The 25,956-nt window shown below is 46.7% G+C and overlaps 1 protein-coding gene across 5 annotated transcripts in view; it reads right to left on the bottom strand.

Moving 5' to 3' along the window:
• Positions 1-25,956, bottom strand: part of DOCK11 (dedicator of cytokinesis 11) — a 70,780-nt gene that overhangs the window by 20,996 nt on the left and 23,828 nt on the right. For 2 of the 5 annotated variants that reach the window (XM_010715181.2, XM_085230412.1), the window contains exons 11-39: positions 25,302-25,442; positions 23,502-23,711; positions 23,105-23,227; positions 22,681-22,763; positions 21,832-21,954; positions 21,583-21,659; positions 20,368-20,552; positions 20,224-20,289; positions 19,954-20,046; positions 19,428-19,551; positions 18,727-18,848; positions 18,306-18,392; positions 17,229-17,318; positions 15,698-15,816; positions 13,660-13,729; positions 13,456-13,581; positions 12,872-12,943; positions 12,636-12,782; positions 12,095-12,178; positions 11,766-11,877; positions 8,810-8,988; positions 6,291-6,407; positions 5,660-5,735; positions 5,428-5,522; positions 3,056-3,167; positions 2,851-2,917; positions 2,456-2,503; positions 1,348-1,490; positions 1,049-1,164 (exon numbers count right to left, since the gene is read on the bottom strand). In XM_010715181.2, the coding sequence (XP_010713483.2) occupies positions 1,049-1,164; positions 1,348-1,490; positions 2,456-2,503; positions 2,851-2,917; positions 3,056-3,167; positions 5,428-5,522; positions 5,660-5,735; positions 6,291-6,407; positions 8,810-8,988; positions 11,766-11,877; positions 12,095-12,178; positions 12,636-12,782; positions 12,872-12,943; positions 13,456-13,581; positions 13,660-13,729; positions 15,698-15,816; positions 17,229-17,318; positions 18,306-18,392; positions 18,727-18,848; positions 19,428-19,551; positions 19,954-20,046; positions 20,224-20,289; positions 20,368-20,552; positions 21,583-21,659; positions 21,832-21,954; positions 22,681-22,763; positions 23,105-23,227; positions 23,502-23,711; positions 25,302-25,442 (3,207 nt within the window). Of the gene's footprint in view, positions 1-1,048; positions 1,165-1,347; positions 1,491-2,177; positions 2,256-2,455; positions 2,504-2,850; positions 2,918-3,055; positions 3,168-5,427; positions 5,523-5,659; positions 5,736-6,290; positions 6,408-8,809; positions 8,989-11,765; positions 11,878-12,094; positions 12,179-12,635; positions 12,783-12,871; positions 12,944-13,455; positions 13,582-13,659; positions 13,730-15,697; positions 15,817-17,228; positions 17,319-18,305; positions 18,393-18,726; positions 18,849-19,427; positions 19,552-19,953; positions 20,047-20,223; positions 20,290-20,367; positions 20,553-21,582; positions 21,660-21,831; positions 21,955-22,680; positions 22,764-23,104; positions 23,228-23,501; positions 23,712-25,301; positions 25,443-25,956 lie in introns of all 5 variants that reach the window. The other 3 variants (XM_085230413.1, XM_085230411.1, XM_010715182.2) reach the window with 3 other exon arrangements.

Raw genomic sequence — 25,956 nt, 5'->3', positions numbered from 1 at the left:
AGGAAGAGTTTTATTTACGATCCACATGTTTTAGTTGAAATTATTTATGCCGTCAATAAGAACAGCATCAGCACTTTTACTGCAGCACACTTCTGTGTGGTAACACTGGATGTCTGTAAAAGCAAAGCAGAAGCCCATTAAAGCAGAAGGGAACGCAGCCTATCCTGTGGTTTGAAAATCATGTTGTTTTGTGGTCCAGCTATATTAAAAAAGAGGCAGCGGTGAAAATAAAACAAGCTTTAACTCTTGCATCTAGATCCTTCTGCTGCTGCCAAGCTGCTATGGAGCAGATGGAAGCACCAGGATGGCCTTTTTTCTCAGTAACAGAAGCACAGGATATGATTTGTTTCGTGTTGTTCAGTACATCTGAAAATGAAATCTTGGTGGTGCTTACTCTGAGATACAGAGCTGTTCTTGCAACACCATGCAAAACACAATGCTCTTTGGAGGAACTCTGCTCATGAGTTCCTCCAATTTCAAGGAAGAGCTTTTCTGGACCAGTATGTCAGTACTTGTTTGCCTGCCTGGGCTTCTCTCCATCACAGAGGCTCTGATTCTTGCAGATGTCAGTGACTGCCACAAATGTGAATCAATACATGGAGGGGACTGGTGCTATTTGGACTGTCAAGTACAGCTGGAATTCCTCAGCCCTAGAGACATCCACATACAGCAATACACAGAAATCTAAATGTAAGCAATTAATGATAGAAAGCAGTGACTGTTCAAAGCATGCCAGACCTTCATTTCCCTTTCCACTGCCTCCTTTCTATATGGTGGTTTCCTTTTTTTCTATTTTGCTCATGTGTACAATCATAACAAACAACATAACATCCACATAATTTTCTCTGGTCTTGCATTTTTGAAGGAATTAGGAGATATTGCATAATTGCTTGGCAAGCCCATGAAACACTCCATGCAATAAGCTGCAAATGATTTACTTCTGTAAACACTTCACAATCTGTCAGTCTAAAAGAACAGATCACTGAAAGCAACAGGCACACAGAAACACAGCATGCTGTACGATGGCACTATTGATTTCAAAGCTGACCTTGAAACTCTGAGTGAAAAAAGAGATGGTGTCCAGGACTATCAGGCACACTTCAGTGGCTATGTTGCCCTCCAGCAATGCCTGGTGCACAATATCTGCTTCTGAGGTGCCTGCATCTGTGAATGGAAAACAAATCAGGAAGAAATGGTGCTCAGCACTCCCACCAAATCTAAGTGCTGATACGGATAAGGTTCTCCCTTTTCACATCCCCAGGCAATGAGGAGCAAGTGATCAATGGACGCGTGCATGTTTTCAACAAGCTAGTATGGCATGGGCACACCTTGCTCTGCTGTACGTACTGTGGTTGAGTGTGAAAGATGTGTCCAAGCTGCCCAGGTGTTGAAGCCGTGCCTGCATCCCCCCAGCTCTGCTGCGAAGTGCTGGCATTGTCTGCGATTTCCTATCAGCTGCCACGTGCTTGGACACCCAGACGTCGTGCACCCTGCAAGGGCAAGGAAGGCTGTGGGATGGGATAAGGGTTGCTCCAGGCCTGGGGGCTCCAGCACAAGAAGGATGTGGGGCTGCTGTAGCAGGTGTGGAGGAGAGCTGCAAAGGTGCTCAGTGGGCTGGAGCACCTCTCTTATGATGAAGGGTTGAGGGAACTAGGTTTGTTTAGCTTGGAGATGAGGAGGCTCCAGGGAGACCTCACTGTGGCCTTTCAGTACTTGAGGAGAGCTTATAAGCACTTTTTCTAACAGAGTCTATCAGTGATAAGATAAGGGAAAATGGTTTTAAACTAAAAGAAAAAGAGGGGAAACTTAGGATAGATGTTAGGAAGAAATTCTTTACTCAGAGGGCACAGACACTCACCAGGCACTGACTCTACTGGCTAGAGATGCTGTGGATGCCCCATCCCTGGAGGTGCCCAAGGCCAAGATGGGGCTCTGGGCAGCCTGACCTGGTGGGGGGGCACCCAGCCCACAGCAGGGGTTTGGAGCTCAATGACCCTTAAGGTCCCTTCCAACCTCAGCCATTCTGTGATTCTATGACACTCGAGGCACCTGCCTGGAGACCTGGCCTCCCTCTCATGCGCTATGTGGCTCATCCCAATACTGACTGAACTACTCCCTCCTGCTTCAGATTGCCTTCGAGCTAAGAACACCAGAGCTGCTGCTTATAGGGCTCTCACCTGCAGCCAGCTGCAGGGTACACTGCAAACCTGCACAGGCAGCCAAAAGTGCCTGGGGCTGGGGGTCTTGTGCAAGAGCTAGAGGGGAAGGAAAGGGAAGGGTGCTACAAGGAGAGGACTCTACTCATTGCATGGCACTGAGATGAGTCCCAGCGTGGCCCCACAGACTTCCTGCCTGCTAGGGTTTGCCCAGTGTGGGTGTGAGTGCTCCCTTCCTGCCCAAGCTGCAGCAGGGAGTGTGGGGAGGGCCCCCAACCCCGGATGGAAGAGCACAGTACCTGGCGATATTTCTCTTCCCCACATATCTGAAGTGAAATAAACACACTCTGGAAAAAAAAAAAAAAGAAAGAAAAACGTTACAGATTCTGCAGATCAGGAACAATCAGAACATTTTAAGTCATCCCAATCCTTGTCTGTAGGCACACTCCTCCACACATGAGAGTTTGGGGTCTATATTCATGCGTTGCAAGACCTCAGACCCTTGCTTCTGAACTCCCTGGTGCTCTGCTGACTCCCCAGCTATCTGCTGCTGTGCCACCTCACCACACCCTGGCCGGACACCTCTAGGGCTCTGCAGGGCTCTGTGTGTCCTGAGAGGTAGCTGCACTCACTCCTTCCTCCTTGCTGCCAGCACAGAGGTGCAGGGTTTGAACTGCAGCCTCGTGATACTCACTCCAGAAGCACAAGGACGTTGATCAGCTCTTGAGGTGAGAATTTGTTCCAGTAGGCTAAAAGCGTATCTGAGAGAGAGAAAGAAATACATTGAGATTCTTCTCTTTTAATAGAAAAGGGACCTTATAGACCCAAGCAGCTCACGACGGTCTCTTGTCTTTCTGGCTGCCCTCTGGTACATCCCATAAGGAGCAAGAGCCACCAACCTTCAGAGATCATCTTCACAATGTAGAGGTAGCACATCAGGAGCGTGCGGATCTCAAACTGGTCCAGGCGGCTGCAGTGAGACACGCTGCTCCTCGTGGAGCTCCTACGGATCTAATGGGACAGGAATGTCACGTAGAGGCCCAGTGGCCATGGGTATCTGGGCTGTGCTTGAGCACAGACACAACAAATCTGGCATGTGCCAGATGCACCAGCGCTCCTCCCGTCCCCAATAGCACCTCATAGGACATGCCTTGGACAATTCCCATCTAGGGATAGGCAGTCTGGAAATCCAGCCAAAGCTTTCTTTGCCCAGCAAACAAATGTCTGGGCAGAGAAGGATGCCTTATCTAGCAAAATGCATGGCAGCCTTGCTGCTGCTCCTGCTCGCTACAGCATCTGAGCTCTGTGACGTTTTTGAAGTTTTTGCCAAACAAAATTCATTCACTTTCACGGTTTAAAGCAAGAATCTTTTTGTTAAATGTGTATGCATCAAACCAAAATGTCAGTAACTAAAGAAACAGGAACTTTCCACTTAAGCAAAGAGCCATTTTGTTTTCTCCTCCTGAGTTTTGGGAGTGCCTTTTATTTTTTTCCCCTCCTCTTTCGTGAGTTAGGCAAACAGAAGAGAAAGTCTTCTGTTGTCAGTGTCTGAGGGAAAGGAAGGCTTGTGCATTCTGTGGTGGGAAAGAGGGGACTTTTAAAGATGCATCACGTCGTTTGGCATTCTCTGTGCTTGCCCTAGTCATATCCTCTGACAAACGGATACAGTTAAGCTCTAAGGAGGATGCTTCTCTTAAAGCTGTGCCTCATATGTTTGGAAACTGACCCGCAGATCATATGTGTTGTTTATTCTGGGACAGGCTATGGACGTGAGTCATAAGAACACAGAATTAAACATTCAGATTAGGGCTGCAGATACAGTGCTATGGCCAGAACTGTGCTGCCGACCATGCCAAATTGTCCAGAGAGCACACACTCCAACAGAACTGCAATAAACAGTGTTTGCTCCCATACAGAGCCTTAGAGCTGTGCTCCTTCACAGTGCATTGGTCTTACAGGGCTTTGAGGAAGTGATATACATTGACAGAGAAGCTATTTTCTACTACTTTGAAAAATATACCTTCAAGGATACGGACGAGTGTACCTGGCTGTGGGGATGAGGTGAGCTGAAAGCCAAATGTTTTCTGCAAACCCAGCCAGGTGTTGCTGCCAGCAGGGTGGAAGCACATGCCCTGAGCTCTGCAGTGTGATGCTCAGGCGATTGGCTGTGCTTGGTTTTGTAGCCTTGTGATTCTTGCGGGGGAGCCCCACCTCTCCTGAGCATGTCAGGACACAGTCAGCAGGAGTCCGGATAAGCATTGCTTTGCTTTGCTCCTTGGAAGGGCCAATGTTTTTAAAGCTGTAGCAAGGATTCGTGCCAACCCAACACATCTGGAGAGCACCTGAAGGCAAACCAGGAGCTGGTCTGCACAAATACCGATTTCCATGCGTGCGATCTGCCAACAAGGGGAGCACACACCATCTGGATGCTGCAGTCGGACCTCTTTGTGCTGTCACCTTCTGCAAGTTTATGACTGTGCTAATTTTCCTACCAATATCTCATCTCCCACGTCAGCAGTCACCAACTCTCACATCATTGTGCTTTGACTCCCAGCTGTGTGTGTGAAAACCACTCAGTGTATGCTGACCGGGCTCAGCCCTGTCCCAGCACAGAGAACACATCTGTGTGTGGATACATGCACCGTGGGAGCAGAGCATTTCCTCATGGATTTTGCCATTCATAAATAATTTGCCAACACTTACATTTTTGTCTCAGAGACTTTTAAAGAGGGAAAGCATACCAGACCAGTAAGCCCAGCTTCTGCTAAGATGAATCTGTTTGTTTCCAAACTGAGGCATTTCATAGAATCATAGAATGAATCACAGAATGGCCTGGGTTGAAAAGGACCACAATGATCATCCAGTCCCAACCCCCTGCTATGTGCAGGTCACCAACCAGCAGCCCAGGCTGCCCAGAGCCACATCCAGCCTGGCCTTGAATGCCTGCAGGGATGGGGCATCCACAGCCTCCTTGGGCAACCTGTTCCAGTGCCTCAACACTCTCTGTGTGAAAAACTTCCTCCTAATATGTAACCTAAACCTCCCCTGTCTCAATTTAAAACCATTCCCCTTGTCCTATCACTATCCACCCTTGTAAACAGGTGCACCCCCTCCTGTTCATATGCTCCTTTCCAATATTGGAAGGCCACAATGAGGTCTCCCTGGTAATTACAAGCTGTTTTTTCATTGTTACCAATTGTTTTTTGTCCCCCTTAGCTAACAGCCTGCGCACAGCACTGAGCACTGTCCTTTCTAACCCCAGATACGTTACATTTTCACTCTGATCCGGGGAACCAGTTGCCCCCTCTGAGTTCAGGGATCCTTTTGAGTCCTCTCGCTTCATCCCATGGCCATTTGGAAGTGCTGCTGAAAAAAAAAAAACACCACAGACCCCAAATGATGCGGTTTGCACTCACACTCCTCAACATATCACACTGCCAAGGACTGGTGGTAGTTGCATTGAAAATAAAAGCAAGAGTAGAATTTTAGAACAGTTAATTTACCTGAATCTTTGTCCGCAATCAGGCTGGATCTGTTTGAGGGGGATGCAAAATTGCAGATGAATTCATCCCTGGATGCCTGTAAAGCAATAGGAGGTTTTTGTGACCAACAGGAGATAGCACCTATTCTTTTATAGAAGAGAATAATGGAATAAAAAAGAAAATTAGAGCAGCTTTTAAAACGCAGGTGAAAATTGCTTACATCCTTAATAAGGAAACAAATGCCCTGGGGAGTAGTACAGAGAACAGCAAGGCACGTTAGAGGAAGCGATGGCAGGTTGTTGCCTTTCATTTTTCATCACTTGATTTGATGTTGTTTTTATTCGGACTTTTTTTTTTTTTTTTTTTTCCCCTGTTGTTGCTTTGCCCTAAACAAACTGGGAAGCCTCATCTGCAAGCCTGAGCCCATCTAGGAGGCAGACGGGAACTGAGTCCTGTTCTAGCTCATTGCATTTGGAGGGACTTACCTCTCTGCACAGCACGATGCATGCCATAGAGGAATACAACAGCAAAGAAAACAGCAACGCAGCAGGTAGAGAACCGTCACAGGAGAAAGGTCAAGCAAAATAAACAAGCACATTACTGGATGGAAGGAAGAAAAAGAAGCCCATTTGGGCCGCTGGGCTGTACTCACAGGGCTGGAGGCAGCTGTGCAGGAGATGAGCACGTCGCGGCCGGCCACGCGCTGGATGTTTTCCAGCAGCAGCCCCAGCAGCGGCAAGTAGAGCTGGACGATTTTGGCCTGCTGGTTCTGCAAAAGGGGAGAGGAACAGAGGTAAGAGCTCAGGGTTTCCACAAAGTGAAAAAAGGAAATTCTTCAGCCAAAATGTGTAGATGCCACCAGTGGGTATTACCCTTCCAGCAGTGAGCTCTGGGAAATGAGGGATTTCGGGGGCTGAATGGCATTCCCAGTCGTACGGGAAGCATGGCAAACAAATCATAGAATCATAGAATGAATCATAGAATGACTTAGGTTGGATGGGACCTTAAAGATCATCTAGTTTCAACCCTTCTGGCATGGGTTGGTTGCCATCCACTGAACCAGGCACCAGCTCAGGATGCCCAGAGCCCCATGCATGGCCTCAGGCACCTCCAGGGATGGAGCACCCACAGCTCTGGGCAGTGCCAAGGCCTCACCACCCTCTGAGTGAACAATTTCCTCCTAACTTTTCACCTAAATTTTCCCTCTTTTAGTTTAAAATCATTCCTTGTCCTGTCACTGTCAGACCATGTAAAAAGTCAGTTCCTCTCTGCTCAAAAGCTCCTTTCAGTGCTGGAAGGCTGCAGTGAGGTCTCTGTGGATTCTTCTCCTGGCTGAGCAAGTCCAGATCCTTCAGCCTTTCTCCAGAGGAGAGTTGCTTCAGTCCTCTGAGCATCATCATGGCTTCCTTTGGACCCACTCCAAAAGCTCCATGCCTTCCTTGCACTGGGGGCCAGAGTTCTTGACACACAATCCCGGATTTCCTAACTCTTTAACTGGCAATTCACAGCTCCATTTTGAAGTGCAAAACCCGGCAGTAATGAAATAAAAACATTTGCTTCTTGAGAGGTGCTGTCTATTGCTTCCAGTTGGGAATTCTCCGTAGCAAACACTTCTAGTTAAAATAGTTTGGAGGAAGGAATTAACTTAAAAACTTGAATTAACTGATACAGATTGTTTATAAAGTTTTGAAATAATCAAGAGCAGTCTATTTGGCCTTTTCTAAATCATGGTTCTCTGACAACCAATTCTTTTCTTGTTAAAAAATGATTATCCTGGAGTTGACAGAAAAAGATATCTAAGGGCTGTGTTGTTTTGATACAAGCACCCAACATTTTCTTCTGATTCCGTATGACAAAAGATATGAGAAACCTTGATAATGCCCATGGGCTCAGCAAACCCTCTCTCAACCATTGATGAAGATGAGGTTTCCTTAGCTGGAGTGAAACTGCAGCAGCATCTGCTGCCTGCAACGAGGCTGGTTTCCCGGACGCCAGCTGAGCATCCTGCCCTGGCTCCATGCAGCCTTCTGGCCATGCAGCCCAGAGCAGGACACATACCAGAATTCAGCAGGGCAGTTTTAAGACACGTGGCGTTTTTGAGAAGGCAGGGAGCTGCTGCATGCTGATGAAGCAAACAGTTTCTGAATTAGCATGAGGGCTTTCAAACATCCAGAAGAGCCGAAACAGGCTGCCTCTGACCCAGCTGTGACAGAGAGTTGGCAAACCTCTCCTGTTTCACCAAGTCTGTGCAGCAACCACGTGTTGTGGTTTGTTCCAGGCTGTGCGAGTCACTGGGGATTCGTGGTGCAGAGAGAAACAAGACCACCTCCCACTCAGCCCTTCCAGTTATGCTGCTGAAAGTCCAGAGAAGGGAGAGGAGCTGCCTCCAGTCCATGCAGAGAGGCAGGAGTCCCTGGTGCATTTGGGTCACGTCCCCCACCCTTTGTGTCCAGGATGCTATCCATATTCCAAAGTAAAATCCTGAATGTAGCAAACTAGGAGCAATTTTAAGAGCTAAACTCTTAACAGAGGCATGTTTACAGCCTACAGCAAGGACACGTAGTGTCTGTGCTGGTAGCTCAGTACTTTCAAGGACATATGTTTCAGCAGGGATCAGCATCGAGAAAGAAAACCAGCCCATCTCCGAGCTCTCAGCAATACCACATGCTGAGCCACTGACCAAAGGAAGCTGAAAACTCCCCAGCGGAAATCCAGCATCTCGTGAGAATCCACAGATCCTCTCTTCTGGCTCACTAATTGGCAGAACATGCAGCTGACTTGTAACAGAGATCAGTCCTGCTTCCTAATTATAGTACATTAACGCAGGATATTAATTTAAGTCCAAGTCCAGAAGACCACTGACTTTGATTAACTTTGAACAGCCTCTTGGCTAAGGACACTTTCAAGTCCTTTAATGGCTCGAGGCTTTATTATGTAAACTTTATTATGTAAATACTCAGCATGGATAAGAGCTCTGCAGTTATCACGCCACATTATTTGTATTCCTAGACCATTTCTCAAAGCTATTCCTCTAATGTTATAACTGTAACTCAAAACGGTTCCCTGAACGGTAATGAGAACACCCTCAGTGCATCATACAAAATCTAAAGCTGATGTTTTTCTATAAAATTCAAGACCTTTACGTTTAAAAGCCAAGAAAATAAGCCTGACCTTGTGCTGGTATCTGTTGTCGAAGGCATGCTTTATCAAGAGATTTTTTAAGACTGTGATGGCCATATATCTGATATCATAGTTGTCCTGCAAGGCAACAGAGGTTTCTCTGAGAAGCATCCCCACCAGGAAATGATGCCTGCAATACTCATCAGTTAAACTGTATTCAAGATTTACATCTGAAAGAAACAGCAAAGCAATGGTTAAGGGAACTGTTCCAAAGATCTATTCAGACTGAGACAGAACTGTCAAGTAAGCCACAACAGTTCATGGGTAGGGTCCATCTCACTCTCTCCTACAGTGCAGTGATCTTTTAATGAAGCCTGAATCGATGACAGCTTTTTCAACCACAAAGTAATATGAAAGAATTTGTCATCTCCCAGTTCAGACGAGGCATTAACTCCAGCCCTCACCACCTCAGCAGCAGCTAAATGAAGGATTTATGCAGCGCAAAGCTTTGCAAATCTCAGTGCTCTGAGGACCAGTTGTAAAGTCAGAGATGGATGAAACAGGGAAAGGCAGCACAGCTCCAAGAACCGCGTGCTATCATCAGGGTCAGAGTGCGGAGCAGAGGCAAACACTGCTGGAGTGAGGGATGCAAACGAGGTGCCAAGTGACCTCCAGCAGTTTATACAGCCACACTGTAGGACTCAGGAAGCAGGGCAGGGTTCCAGGGAGCTGTGTGCCAGGAGCTGTGAGGCTCCTTTAGCTCCCTGCCAGCAGACACCAAGCACCACTCCATGGAGAAGGGCAGCTCAGTACCTAACCATCCTGGCGAACTGACTTGCACTCTGCATCTCACGCAGATTCGGGCTGTATCTATGCTGTGATCAAAGGGGTGGCTGCAACAAGGGTAAGGCATCATTGTCACTGGCTTGCCCAGATAATGCAGCGGAAAAGAGACACAGATTTCAGTGCGGGTTGCATGTGCACTCAGGCTGCTACGGATGACCTTGCCTTGACACCCACCATTATCTCTTTCAGGCAGCCCGTATCCCTAATCAGAGCCTCAGCAGGCACTGTTTGACTGTTGCATTACAGCTCTGAGCCTCCCAGAGGGATAACCTCAGAGCTGTGTGCTCCTCCCCCAGATGGTACAAACCCCGTGTGCTCAGCTCCGATATGTTTTTGAAAAGCCCACAGGCGTGAAAGCTTTTCTGTGGTGCACACACACAGCTTTGGAAGTCCCAGCCAAAGGGCTCCAACACCACTGTTCCATACAAAAAATACTTTCAGATTGTTGGCTGATTCATAAGTTGCCCTTACTGGCTTGTGAAAATCTGATTCAGAGGAAAGAGAAAGCAATCTGGAGCATTATCTAGCTTTCACTGTTAGTCATGTTAGCAAATGCCTAAGTGTCACACATCATGGTTACTTCATTAGTTGGATACAAGCTAATTGACTGGAGACTGAATATTTAATTTAATTGGACATTAGAGGACTCAGTCATCCAAGTTGGACCCACCTACTGCTCCACAGCACATGCAAATATCTAATTTGCATGTAAAAAGAAAAGGCACAAATATAAAGACAGCAAAAGTAAGCAGGAGTAAGTAAAATTTCTCCAGGCTTGGAGAAATTGGACAGCATGTTTTAATGTTTTTCCCAAGGCACTTGCTTAACTTCCAACTCCTGGCAATCTCATGGGTTCTTTGCTCGAGCACAAATACCTAAGGATATTTTAAAAACAAAACCTCAACTGGCAGGTCCTAGTCACAGTAACACAGAGGAAAGATGAGCTGCTCCTACAGCTTTTCAGTTTCACCATTGGCAAACACAAAGGTGAATGTTAACCAAGGAAGAGCACCCTTGTGTTCACACGATGCTAACAAGCAGAGGAGAGGCACCATGGTTGTGTGCTTTTCTCTATCTCAGCCATTTCTAGCAGTGCAACTTGTTAAACTATGCCAGTCAAGTAGCCAAAGTGATGTAAGAGATCAGCAGCTGGCCCAGAGGAAGCTCAGAGCAACGTCTCAGAGAGACATACCAGAATAAAGGAAACCTGAGAGTTATTGCTGCTTTTGCTACCTGGGTGCAAAGGTAACCCCTCTAAGGTTTGCATGGCTGCACCTGGGGGCACACCCAGCCATTCCCTTACCTCCACCAAAATAAATCCACAGGGCTTTCCCATGGGGAATTCCAAACCTCACTTTCCTCTGTGGTACTTGGCCAGGCTGCTTGCATCCAGAGCTGGCAATCTGCACTGTATTTATCAAGCACAGGTGAGAAACCATTACCCAGAGAGCATAAAGCTCTGTCTATAGAAACCTCAGGGGGCCCTTGAGGTGTGTCCTGCACTCAACACAGTGGCTGCATGGCTGCAGCCATCCAGATTTGCACGACACCTCAGTTTAGGCACTTGCAAACCTCGTTTGCCCTGCAGAGAACAACACCAGGAGAGGAGGAGGTGTGGTGTGACAGTGAGAACAGGCTGGGTGTGCATGATGCCACTGTATAAGCATGGTATGCACTGAGGATTGGCACAGACTCAAGACTTGTGCTGGCTGTGTTCAGCCCAGGCTTGAGCACAGCCCTACTGTTGTTCAGACTGAAAGCAGAAAGCCACAAAGAGAGCTGACAGCAGAGCAGTGAATGCAGTCTGTTCTTCTGTATCTCCGTTTGCTGTGACTCTGGCTGATGGGACACCCTTCTAATGCTGACAGTTGTGGGTAGAAAGGATTAGACTTGCACAATCTGTACTTACTGAAAGAGGGGCAACTTCTTTTGGATATTGTTAATCCTTTGCAAACTTAAATGTAGGAAATACAGTACAGACTGATTGCAGACCATTCTGACTAAGGTAACACTGCCAGACCAACATCTTCTCTTGAGGTTAACATCAGACAGGCTAAACTGAGCATACTTTCCTTGACACTAAACTGAGTTATGCCTGCTCTGAAGCCATCGAGAAGGACAAACCATAGCTTTCTAACCAATCCCTTGAGAAAAGACATACCTTGAGCTCTCTGCAGCTTGGGTTTGGAAAAGGTCATCGGTAAGTTCAGAGGAATGTAGTGCTCATGATTGCAAATGGTTTGAAGAAATTCAAACTTGTATTCAACCAGCAGCTGAGAAAACAAATAAATAAAACCGAACAAACGCAAAGTATGTTTTCAGTTTGGCTTATTTGCTTCTAGTTGTGTTTCTTGCACAAAGACTGGGGAATCTAAACAGCACTCAGTGCAACTCTGTAATTAATGGCAAAAATTTCATGGTATGAAATTATCACTACAGAGCTTTGATTGATGCAAACAGATACAAACTTCCAAGAAATGTACTACTTACCTTAGGGTCTTTAGGGCTGAATCCAGAAATGTAATCATTGATCAGGTTAAAAACAAACCCTCTGTCCATAAAGGTCAAACAGCGCTGCAGAAGAGATAGTGGAACGTCACCGATCATTAAAAGAAAAAGCAATCACCCTAAATCATCTCCATGCCACCACCCCACCAGCAGCCAGATTTGACCTTCCAGACTGCTGCTGACTTTCCAAAATTGCTTGCTCCCATTTTTCCAAGATTATTTAGACAACCTCCCTTAAATCTCCAGCAGACAACAGAAATGTGTAAAATGAGAACATGTGTATTTCATCCCAGGTTTTGAACAGTTGCTAGGCAGGATTGAAAACCCTAGATAGCATATTGAGTGCCACAGTCCATCAGAAAGATAAAGAGCCTTTCCTAGGGAAGAAGGAAACTCCCTGAAGTTTTTATCACCCAAGAAACATAAGGGATGAGGCAGTACAGACACGCATGTTTGTTTGCTACTTATTTCTATACACATATAATTCTGATTAAAGCCTGGGAGAATGAAAGAAACTGCTGACCTTCAGGAAGTTAGCCAAGCTAAAATTGGCATTTCGGGATTCTTCGGGGATTTCATTATAGCGTATGGTCACATGAGGGATGATGGCAAGCAACAGTGAGTGAAGGGCGTGCTGGTAGGAGTCTGGGAACCGCTGGGCCCTGGGCAGCTGAAAGCAAAAGTGTTGGGTGAAAAAATTCACAGGAGAGTTTGTTTGTGGTGGTTCTGTAATGCAGCATTGAACAGATTCATTTTTACCTTGATTTTGTTTTCCTCCAGTAAGTATATTGCCATGGACTTCGCCAGTGCTTCAAAGAAAAACCACGAGTACTGGAACAAATGAAAAATACTATTACTTTTCTCAACAGGATCGAACACGCTGTGTGGGGAAAAAGCAGTGTGGGAGGGAAAGTTTGCATTCAGATGGCATTTTGAAAGCATGGCTGTGCTCAGCAGCCAGCTCAGCGTGGGAAGGCACCTGGAAGCACACTTTGCTACCTGGGGTAGGAACAGCTCCAACCCCTCTGCACCCCACAACAGCCTGCAAGGAGTCAGCAGAGTTTGGGGGGCCAGCCATGCCCAGAGGGCAGCAGCTCAATTTTCCTCCCCTATCTGGCTTGAAGAAAAGAGGTAAAACTGGCAAAATGAAAAGCCCTTGCTTATGGCTGGCCATGAGACTTAACACATGGGAATTTGTCTTTGTTGTAAGGGGAGAACTTCATGTACAAAGATACAAGGAGCCATCCTGGTAGCTTTGCTCCTGGGTGGGAATACTGGGCTTTGTATCAGGTCCCATTTTCTTCCCTTCCACCTCAAGCAACCAAGCACTGCCTGTACTTCACCTTGAGCAGTTTATTGATGGCGAGAAAATCTGCTGATTGCTTCAAGATCGTGGCCATGGAAAGGACCAGGATTTCATGGGTCATCTTTGCCTGTGTCACACTGGGTTTCTCAGCTCGGAAGACGTACTGGGAGGCAAGAAGGACAGTGTCAGCAGTGTGCCTGCTCCAGCACGGAGCTGCATGGAGCAGCGAGCCGTGACTGACCTTTATGAAGGAGCGCAAGTAGTGGTCTAGGCCTTCTTCATGGCACTTGGACACGATGTGCAGAAGAACCCTGGGGAGAAATGTGTTCAGCACGCAACATGAGGGCAAGTTCCTCCCACACGCAAAAGCAGACACCACGTGTGCCCTATCCTGCTCCACCCAAAAGCCTCACCACTGCTTTTTCAGCCAATTTGCAGACCAGGGTCCCTCACAGCTCGTGTGGCTGCACCATTCTTGCTATAGCTCAGCCTCCCCACTGAGCATTGAGTGCTGAGCATCCAAAGCCTCTTCTCTTGGTGTCATCCAGCCCTGCTGCCTTCAGTGCTCAATGCTCCCTGCACAAGGAGGTGGAGGATTCCCTGCGGGGGACACATCCTACTCTTTATGCATGCCAACATGAAAGCCTGCAGCTACTTACACCCATATTGCAGTGAGCATTGGGCACCTGAACAACACTCAGGGGTTAGGTAAGTCAAAAACAAAAATATGCAGTTCATCTGCTCTCAGCCAGTTCTCTTTGGCTGGCGTTGCCCAACAGTAGCTGCATCTTCACAGCAGCTACATGGAGAACAAACCCATTTTTGCCTACTGCACATGCTGCAGATTCATCCACACTCTATGCTTCATGGCATACTGAGTTTCGCCTCATCATGAGCCCTGTCTTAATAATGGTATGAGTGACTATTACAGCTGCAGCACTACATCAAATAAATAATAATTAAAAAAAAAACTATGCAAACAAACAAAACAAAAAATCAAACAACAACTCAAAATCTGTTCAGAGAAGTGGGGAAAAATTCTCTATGGTTGTTATACTCTGAACCCCCAAACCCTATACTCCTCCTGAACCTCCAGATTTACTAATTCTGAAAGCTCTTTTTTACTGAACTAGGATAGGTATCCTCTCTAGCTCGTAGTTACACGCTCTGGATTATTTTCAAGCTGTAGTCTGGCAATTCACTGGGGACACACAGCCCCTGGAGAACATGCCAGCCCTCTGGATGCACTCCAGGCAGCTGATGAAGGCAGCAAATGCCTGGTTTCCCAAGCCAATATCAGAGCTTTACATTCCAGTCCAGGTCAGAGAGAACAACAAACTATTGCACACTGTCACAGACCCCACGAGTCAAACCACAGAGTTTACAAGCCGTTTATCAGATACGGCGGCTTTTGAAATTCCACTCTGAAATCCTGGATAGGAAAACTGTTGTCATTAACGGAGAGCTACTGACAAACTGGAAAGCTTTGAAAAAATTGGTGGAGGGACACGCGGGAACGGATCAGCCAGGAGGTGTCCTCTGTCCTTAGCAGAATGGGAGAGTGTTCCTCACAATAGGAGTCCTTACAGCCCATGTCACAGGACTGAGACTACAATGGGCCCTTCATCCTTGGGGACCCAGGGCTCAGTCTCTGGCTTTTAGTTTCACTGGAGGGAAATGCTTTTGGCTGCACGTGACCTGGAGTTGAAGCAAGACCTCCATGGAGTGGTATGCAGCATCCCCCTCTGCTCTGCAGTATGGTGGAAGCGTATGTGTTTAATGCACCCATCAGTTTACATGCACAGGGATCTCAGGTGGGACAGAAAAGTGCTCTGGCAGCTCGTGCTCCTCTGGGAGCAGCAGCAGGGCACAAGGCAGCACTGCCCTCTGGGGGCTGCAGGCACTGCCGAGCAGCACTGCACAACACCCTACTGGCCTGAAACTTCTGCAGTGAAGCCTCTGAGCCACAAATAAATCAATCAATTCATCCAATCCCTGCTCCCAGGTTTGTCCCCTCACCTCCTCGCTGTCCCCACCACTCCTTCTCAGCAGTTATCTATAAGATCACACATTTCCCTCAGGCAGCTCCCAGACCCCACACTACCCTGTGCCACCTGGACGTGCCATCCGGGTGCTTTGGTGCACAACCACTCCAACAGGCAGCAGTGGACAGCCAGCACTGCCACTTAGCACCCTGTACTGGGAAACCACCTCGCCTTGCACTGTAATTTGTGGCTTTGCATTTGTAACCAAAGACAGATGGTTTACCAGATACTCACATGGTGCAGTTGACAGCTACTTCATCTTCCTGGGTCACATTTGTAAGGACTCTAAATAGTTGCATAAGAATTACAGGTAGAAACTGAATCATTACTTGGATCTCCATGGCGTGCAAACACTAAAACAAATGTTCAAAACACAGACACTTTTAGTTCAACAATTTGCAGATGTCAAATATTTATAGTCCACAGATATTTCTGGGGCAATACAACAGGCATCAGAAAATGCTTTGGGGTGTGGACATCAGACTGCCAGAGGACAGGGGGACTTGGATCCCAAGCAGTGCTCACTGCCTGCTTCCAACTGATGGATCCCGGCTGCGTGCCCTCAGGGAGCAGCGTGAATCACTCCTGGCAGGTATTAATCTTCCTCTAAGATGTGCCAAGGCAGCTGTGACTTAATTAGAAATCACATGCTATAAGCTGACCCCAATGACCCAGAACTTAAGGCTGAAGTTTTGCTGCCAACTCTTCTTGCTACTTGATGGGATGAAGTCCCATTTTCCCAAATGCCTTTACAAAGATCTGATACCCAATAGCTTGCAGTGAGACCTTTCTCTAGAGGTCACAGCTTACTATTGGAAGTGGGATTTAAGATCTGGTGAAGGTCAGGATCATCTGGTGCATGCACCATTCACCCATCACATAGCCCTCTTTTGCCTGAGTATCATGATATGAGTCCAGAAAAGATGATGTGTTTCATTTTCAGTTTTTAAACTGCAAATCTAAGTCTTAAATCTGTATGTAAATATTTAAATTACTGAAATTACTGATGTCGCAGAAGTAAGAAGCTCCCACTTGTGGTCAGTAAGGAAATGTCTCCCTGTCTGCAGACTGCAGTGAGGTCAAAGCAACTGCTCTTTTAATGCTTGGCTCCCAAATCCGCTATATTTTTGGTTAGGGTATTTGTACACTGTGTGAAACACACCCAGTAACTCCGTGATGATAAATCCCCACCACTGGAAGTGGAGCTGTTGCTACAACAGCAATCTCAAACACAGGAAGCTTGGAAGGAAGCAAGGATGCTGAAGAGCCAAGGAACACAGCCCCTTCAAAAGCCTTGCTGGACTCTCTCCAGTGCCCTTACTCATGCTGCAGTGAGTGCTGAAAAGCTGGGTCTGGGGTCACAGCCCATCTATGGTGAAACTTCACCAAGCTGCAATCTCACTGATCTTTTTCGGCCTGAAAAAAGTCCTGATTTGAATGGATTTATTCCTGAAAGAGAGGAATCGTGCTACAGTTTTAAAAGTTTCAATTGGATGTAGGGCAGCTGGGGGGGAGCATTCAAGTTTGCTCCTCCTTGAGGAGGCTGTGCCATGAGCACTGCTGGGTGATGCTGACTTGTTTCATCTCCTGGGAAAGGTAGCAGGAAGCAGCACACAGACAGCAGAAGGTCGTGTCAGTAAGAAAAGGTGAGGATCTTGCACAACCGATCCCAGCACTGCCCAAGTGTGTGTTCCTACAGAATAGGGCTCCAGGTATTTACTGATGATGCAGAAAAACATAAAGCTCACTGACAGGCATTGTTCACCTTCAGGTATTTAACAAGCTCTCCAGGGACTTCCTTCACACCTGCCTGAACCAGCTGGCAGTACTGGAAGAATTTGTGCAAGTGCATGTCCTGGAAAAGATGAAAAGCAAGTTCAGTGCTGCAGCCTCAGTCTTTGTCAGTCCCTGCTTTCTAGCTTACATTTGAAACTCCACAGATCCGCAGCTGACAGACCATGTCCATAGCAAGCTCCCTGTCATTATCACTGGCACTTTTTGGTCCCCAGCTGCCACCCCCCCAGGACTACAGCACTGCTGCAACTCTTAATGATTGCCATTGCTTCCCCATTCTTCTCCCTCCTCCTCCCAGGATAAAGTTAATTACTGGGTTACTTAATCCCGAAAAGGATCTGGGAATGTATTTTGAAGGGAAGTGGAGATAACATGCTGTACAAAATCAGTAAGACTTTAGAACAGGTTTAGATTATGCTGAAAACAAGTTGCAGTGAACGTAAATGCAGCTGATCACATCCAGCACAGGACATCAAGCCCTGCCAAGGGCATTTCCCTATGGGCAGTGCAGACAGGCAGTGCCCTGGAGCATCTGCTAGGAATCTTTGCTGCACGTCACATGAAGCTTAGGGAAGTCCATCACCACTGAAAGTCAGCAGAACACTTAAGGACTAGGTTAAACAGCCTAAACTGGTTTCAAAGGGAAATGAGGAATCTGGTTTTCTTGTGACAAGTGTCTGCTGTAGTCAGAAAACTTCTTTTTCGTATGGCAATGAACAGCCTAATGTTTGGGGGAAATCTTTCATCTCCACCAGTTATTTTCCTTTCCATGCCATTGAAGCAGTTCATTCATTCAAATGTTTCCCTTGTCCTGCCAGTTACAGAGCCTCTAGCCAACATAACACCAGCACCTCCCAGTGCTCATTCACTCGCACAACTGTCTCATCACACCCTGACAAAGCAGAAAACCCAGGCAATGAATCCCAGACCTGCTGCTAGAGAAGTATCACAGCACTGCTCTGCAAACAGCAGAGAAGCAGCAGAGATACAGCAAATCCTTCCTCTGCTTTTGTGTTAAAAGTCTACACAGATAACATGCCCAACCTACCTGGGTGTAAATGGTTGAGTCCAAGTGGATTCTGACTTTAAAGAGTGGCTTTGCTCCATCCACCCACTTTGCATCCACGCTGGACTGCTGTGAACAGACAACATTCATGCACTTGGCTTCAGACTGTGGGAAGAAGGTGGTTGTGTGCGGGCAGACAAGGGGTGAGAAGGTAAGCTTGAGGTGGAATGGGGACCCCCAGTGACATGAGAACATGCTCACAGAACACGTCCACTCTCCTGCTGTGCACCATGTGCAACAGCCCAATCCAACCTATCACAAAACACACCAGTTTTGAGGGCTACACTTCTGTGATGATCTTTCCAGCCACGCACAAGCACAAGCCCAGAAACTGCGGGGGCAGCAGAAGCTCAGCTTTCCTTTTCCCTTTATGTTTAAGCCCATTTTTTAATGTCTTCCCTACCCTTCGTGACTCTGTGTCCCCAAGACCCAGGTAGCCAGGTGGAAGGTTGGATGAAACAGGCAAATGCCGTTCCAGGGTGACAATCCGTCCATCCTTCAGCAACGGGACCCAAGCGTATCCCACTGCAGAGGAAACCAATGGACAAAATTAGCAGACACACAGTGATGTATAGTTAGTTCAAGCTCCAAAAACAGCTGTATCTCGCCCTACAAAAATCCAACTCACAGTTGTGCAAGTGGCTCCTACCAAGCAGGGATCAATCATATCAGCCTTGCTAAAACATATTTTACCTGCTGACTCAGTGAACAAAATTCAGCACAACGGAGATCAGGAATGGGTTTGAGGAGCAGAAATGATGTGCAAGCCTTCAGCAAAGTGGCAAAGGTCCTTTAGTTGCCCAAAGACCAGTTGGAAGGAGAAGCATCCCAACCAGAGGGACTTCAGTCTTTTACACGTGCCCAATGTTGGCAGGAGTGGCCCCTGAGGCCCTGATCTTGTGCCAAGTGCTTGATAGTGACTTGACTGACAATTTCCCCATTCATACATCAATGTTTGGTACCAGCAGCAAAATTTGAGCTTCACCATACACAGCTTAAACCCACAGTTTCTCTTAGGATGCTCCCATAAAAGAAAACATAGACAGAAAAGTGTTGTAGTCAAATATTATGCTCCAGCAGAAGTAATGTAAGGAGTGAACATACCTTGAGTTTCAATGGTGTCCTGTTTTTTCGATGTTGCCTTTGTATTAATTTCACAGCTGACATGATAGAAGGTGAAAAGCAAATGATGCTTTTGATGGAGGTGAATTGGAAGCTCAATTTTAATCTAAAATGATATCATGATAGGTAAGGCTGTATTTTTAATCACGGAATAGTACTTTAAGTTCTATTTTATTTCACAAATGTTACATTTTATGCAGTTTTACAAGACAGACTACTACCATCTTAAATAACTCCCAACTAACATTTTCAGCACATTTGCACATTACTTATTAATGGTGGTGTGTGATTGGAGTGCACAAAGCATGACAGTAAAAACAGCAGAAAACAAACTGGCATTAAAAATTGATAAAATCTCTGGCTCTGCTGGGTTCTTCTACTGAGGGGCAAAGAGATGATGTTTGTTTTTTAACCTGTATTTCCCCCAGCCCTGGAAACAGATGTATCCTGAAAAGCTGCTTGGCTTTGTAGCACCCAGGAAAGTTTATTTCCCACCATTTTGCTTTACCTCGTCGTAGAACTCCGGGCTCTGGTTGTGATGCAGCACAGCTGCATAAGCGTTGGATGTCAGGAGCTGGCCTCCAGGTTTGCCATAGATACACTGGAAATACAAATGAGAAGCTTGATTCGGGGCTGCTGCCACCCTAAATTAGATGACCGAATGGAAACAGTGAGCATGGAAACTGTTTTCCTATTGTTCTGCTCAGCCTGGTTGGCATATGGTACGAAGCTGCAAACAAATGTCAGCCCCAGGTCACTAGAAATAAAAGGTACCCACCTTTAATGGCCTGGCATCAGCTTCATCTGAATCCCTGAACTCAATGCAGACAGCAATATTCCTTGCCTGAATTAGAAGAAAAGAGGAGGATGAGCCACATCCACAGGTCAGCAGCATCACTCCAGAGCCCACCAAGTCACTCACCTTTGCAAACACCTTCTGGTTCTCATACTTCAGATGCAAGGGGTACACATACAGGTGGTTTTTGTAGACAGTGAAGGGATAACAGTATTTTGCAACTTCTGGGACAAGCTCCTCCACTTCAACTGCAATGTTCTCACAGCTCTTCTCAAAAGGCTTTATAGGAATATAAGAAGCTGTCACACAATCTAAAAGAGAAGGAAAGGATGAGCACATGCTGCACAAACATGGGAAGCACAGCTCATGTGTCATGAAATTTGCAGGTCTGAAACTGCCATTGCTCCCAAGAACTCAGTTCTCTCCATACCAGAGGGCCACACGTGTGACCAGGCACCAAGGTGTGGCTCACTCCGTAAAAATAATTAGGGGGAAATTCTCCTCTCAATCATGTAACATCTGAGGTCCCCAGCTGCACTAGCAACACTGAGAAAAGATGGGTGCACAGGAACCACAGGGCTCTGCTCTTCTTGCCAGAGGGGACTGCAGAAGTGTCACTTCACTGAAGCTCTGGGGAAAGTCAAAGGGCCTTTTGGACTTCCCACGTCTGGGCAGGGATGGCTGCTCTGCTCAGCACCTCCATCTTAAGATTCCAGAAATCTGACCTGTTACTGCTTTATAAAAAATGCCACATGACCACATGACCAAAGAAGATGGACTTCTGAAATGACAGCTTGAGACTGACTTCTCAAAGTGCACAAGTCCTGCAGTGTCAGAACTTTTCCACCCTCTGCTTCCATCAAGAGAGTTTTTAACTCAAGTCATGGTGTTGGAGGAAAGGGAGAGGAAAGGCAGCCTGCTAAAAAGTCTTTTAGACAGGGAAACAGATGACAGAATCCATGACAGAATATGGGATGATCCTGTGATGTGACACTGAACACACCACAAGTGTGGAGAATCAAACTGAACACATAATGTTATGGATCAAAAATGTTATCTGAGCTCAATGTAATAATAATGGCAAAAGCAGACAGGCGTCTTCCTTTAGATTTAGGATGTGACAGCCATGCAGAATGTGACACCCTCAGGTGAATCTCTGCACTTAGACCACATCTCTCCACAGAATCCATCAGAAAAACAAGTCAGTGGTTGTGTTGAATTACTGATTTCTTATTTCAACCCCAAGATATTCTTGCTAATGAAACAGAAAAGCTCCCCATACAAGCACTAACTCCCGAGGCTAGCACCATCAGCATTTATTTTCAAATCCAAAATACTTACTTGTGAAGTCCAGTGGGATGTCCTTGATGACAATATTTAACTGGGCTGGAATGATCTGCAGCTTTGTCTTCTCTGGTCTGCATTAGGAAGAAAGGAGTGAGATGATGAATTTTGAAAATTCAAGTGCTGAACCCATCAGCAGGGCTTTTAGTTACCTCTTGAGTATTTTAGAAATTGTTATCTTGTGCTTACACCTACTGCTTAAAAATGTATGTTAAAAGGCCTGTTCAGCCTCTGCACCAGGCTTACTTCTTATACTCTGCTAATAGCTTCAGCATATCTTCATTCGAGAGTTTGCCACTGTCTTGCTTGTACAAGGGCGAGAATTTTCCTTCAGCATCAAGAGTGCCCTGGGAGTCTTTGAACACCGGTCTGCAGAAAAGAAGAGACACATTCCCTAAATGATGGTAAAGATGCAGGCATAGGACAATCAAGCTTCAGAATACACATGGCAAGCTGCACACCACCAAATCCCTATCCACTATGACAGTCATTTGGTGTTCCCATGTCATTATTGCCCCTTGTGTCAGCACCAAATGGCAATTTAGCAACAGGAGGTGGTGGCAGAGAACTGAACTTGCCTGTAGGGCCTTCTTTTGACATGAGTTTTAAGGGAGTTAACACTGAAATAACAGCAATGAAATACAGTCACTATCTCCAGTTGTTCCCAAGAACATTAATTAAAGCAGAGCCAGAGACAGAGATGTAACTGCTGCTTGTCTCTGCTTTTGTCCCCTCCCTGGCAATGTATGGTGCCAGGGAGTAATTTCTGCACCAGTTCTCACAGTAGCACGGGACAGGCCTGTGGGATGTTCTGCTTTGAAATCAGTAGCTGCAGGTCAGCAGGAAGGTTACAGTGTTCCCAGAACTGTTTACTATTTAATATTTTGTTTCTAATTCTAGAGAGTATATTTCAGGCCAATCCACGTTCTGCCTGAGAAGTCAGGGCCAGATTCTGCCCTCTGTTGCTTCCATGCAGCCTCACTGACTTCAGCAGCTTGGCCCTCAGCCCACTCAGCCACATCAGCCTGATGCTGTCCCAAATCACTGACAGCAGCAGCTCCCAACCCAGGAAAACCACGGTTCAAGGCCACTAACCTGGCGGCCCAGCCAAAGGGCATCCGGTACTGCCCCAGACGGCTGCACACCTGCTTGGCCACCTTATGGACCTTCTGGGCTGTCTGAAAAACACAAGAGAGAAGGTGAGCACGTGCCACTGCTTCCATGCTGCGCTGGGAAAAGAAAAGAGAGGGCTGTGTTCTCCAGGGAGGAGATGCTCTGTATTTCACAACGCACAGCGCTGCATACACACAGCATAGCATGGCCTGAGGAGCTGATAGAAAATCCCTGTCACCTCACACCATGCAGATTTATTACAGTACAGGCAGCAGAATGTATGGAGATCAGACTTTGCCAGAAAGCAGCTAAAGAGCGGCAGAAACATCCCATGTTACAGACCACACTGCTGCCCACAGCAGCATGCAGTATCGCTAAGCAGACCCCCCCCACAGCCCCATCTCACCTTCCCTGGGTCCGAGTTTTTCATGTATGGTTCTGCACAGTGTGTAATGCTGCCCTGCAGCACCTTTTCCACGCGGGCCACCAGGAAGATCTCCGCATGCGGGTCGGTCACAGAGAAAACACCCTACAACAGACAAGATGGGAGACTGTCAGCAAGTGGGGTACCCTACTTGTAGCTCTGGGTTTGGCCCTGATTGTCCTCTCCCAGAGGGGACACAGATGCCATGGATGGGCCACTGGAGCTATCAAGGCTTGAGAATGGTCAGCTCCTGAAGAATTCTAGCTGGTGCCTGTGAGCCCACAGGAGCAATCAGGCTGAGACTGACCAAAAAATGAAGCTACTGAACAGCCACAGCCTCACAGAGACACAGAACAAGAGGACAAAGTCAGTTCTTCACCCGTTTTATGTAGCGCAGGCAGGACTCAGGGATCCCATGCACGAGGCTCTCGCCTGGCGAACGCCCCTTTACATCCTCCACCTTGGAAGCTGATGTATCCAGCAGCATGTCACGGACAGATGGAGGGTTCAGGTCCACGTGGAAGTCTGCAGAAATCTTGCAGTTATTTTTCAGGTCAAACAACGCCAAGCTGAGAAAAAAGGGCTCAACCTGCAAATGGAATCTGTGTGTCAAAAAGTGCGTGGTACCAACTCAAGGTTATTCACATGCATTGCTTTTCCCACCAGCCATGCCATTCTTACAATTCATGCTTATTTGATTTATAAATTCATAAACCCACTTTTCTCCTTCAGTATCTTATGTTTTGATCTAATCAATTTAAAAAAGGCTTTCATTAGAAAAATGGAGGGAATTTTCTATAAATGATAAACTACAAGTTTGGAGAAAAAATGATCCAAATTACTCAGTTAGAGCTGTTTGACCCTGGTAATGGGACAGAAAGCATGTTTATGTTCACATGCTGGAAAACACCTTTTATTGCCTGAAGTCCATCAGCTCCAGATGGCCCATCTGCAGACACTGAGAACATTCCCTTGCTGCTACACACGGGGGCACAGAAGCAAAGTAGGTGCAAACCACCTCCCAGCCAGGAGAGCTAGCACAAGGCTGGGAATTCTATGTGCAAAATCTACATGTGGGGAGCTGCTCTACAGCTGAAGGCTGTCTTGCACCAAGCTCAGCTTGTTTTGTAGCTATGGACTTTAACAGCACAATGCAAGTGGCAACAATACCATGTGTTTTCAGTTCAATGATCCCAGAAACTGTTGTCCACATAAGGATAAAAGTGAAGGCTTGAAGAGAGGCTGTACCACATCTGAGATGTTACAGCATAAGTTGGAGGAATTACCTCAATACTAAAATTACCTCAATACTAAAAACATGCTGATTAGGTCCAGCACTGGGCTGATAATATCAATCGAATAATATCAATCTGTTATCAGTAATGCATTCATCTCCTGGGAGGGACTGAACAACAGGTTTGGTGTGCTGGCTGATCCCACCAGGACCGCGATACCATCAGCACAGAGTGGTCAGCTGGTGCTGCTGCCTCCCAGCTCTGCAATGCTATCTGCTGCTCTGGGCACCCTTGTGTCAAGGGCTGACTCTGATGCAGGACATGGTAATAGGGAGAATGTCATGGGAGAAAAGACTGGAGGAGAGTGGTTTGTTCAAGCCTGGCAGACCAAAGCCAGAGAAGAGATATAATTGCTAGCTATAATTTTCTGAGCTGCAAGCTAGATACAAGGAAAAGCTTTTTAGGCTAAGGCACAGCTTTGGCACAATAACAAATGGATATAATAAAGTGGCTGTGAATAGTATTGGTCTGGGAGACAGGAGATTTCAGAACAGGGAAATCCCTTGCCATTAGAGGAAATGAAATAAAACACAGCAATGGGTGCCTTGGAGATGGAGTTAATCATTTACCAACAGGACTTTCGTGGGGATCCAGAATACTGCAAACACAGTTCCTGTTCCCTGTGCCCCTGAACCTCTGGCTTCCTAGTATTCCCAGTTCCTGGCAGGCCAAGATATGTTAGGGCAACTCCATCCCAAGACATATCTGGAACACCAGAATACCAAGGCAGGCAAACCCTGCAAAGACCCTGGGCCAGCAGACAGCACCTGCCCAGGCCCCACCATAGCTCATGGCAGAATGGGACTCCTTTATCCATCCACATCAACCTGCCATAGGTTTTTGTTGCCAGTAGACAAAGCAGGAAATGCCAGAGCTCTCCTTACGTTGGTGGGTCCTCCCTCGGACTGGTCGCTGAGCTGAGCAAGGAGGTTGAGGGACAAATCTTGGCAGCAGACCACAAAGCGCCTGCTGCTCTTCTCCTCGAATGGCTTCACGTCCGGCTCCATCCCCGAGAAGTCAAGCCTCTAGACAGCAAACAAACAAATGCGGTCTCATTAAAAAAGAAAAGATACCCCCAAATAATGTTAAGGGGTGACATTACAGCCAGTACGATCTTGACCATTTTTGTTTAAGTGGTGCAAAAAGTACAAGACGTTCACAGATGAGTGCCACTTTGTGATGTTACACAAATGCGCTCAATTCATGGGGATGTATCAGTTTTTAGCAATCTGGTTTGTAGAGCACAGAAAACTAAACCTCAGAATGATTTCAGTTCCTTCCTGCTTTGCTGTAACCCTGGGGATCTTCCCAAAACACCATTTAGAGCTTGGGGAAGGAAGCGGAATATAAGCCGTTGTTACCCTCAGAAAAGTATCTTTCACTTAAAAGATTTGACTAGTTTAAGAGATGGTCTCTGTGCCTGAAATAGAGAGAAGGCACATGCCTTTGGGATCATGAACATCTTGAACTGAATGCATTTCTAGATGCACGGCAGTAAGTGGTATGGTTAGCAACAACAAGGGCTGCCCGCAGAGCTGG

Source organism: Meleagris gallopavo, chromosome 9, assembly GCF_905368555.1.
Source record: "Meleagris gallopavo chromosome 9, MGAL_WU_HG_1.1, whole genome shotgun sequence".
Classification (NCBI taxonomy): domain Eukaryota; kingdom Metazoa; phylum Chordata; class Aves; order Galliformes; family Phasianidae; genus Meleagris; species Meleagris gallopavo.
This window is presented reverse-complemented; position numbering and strand designations above follow the sequence as displayed.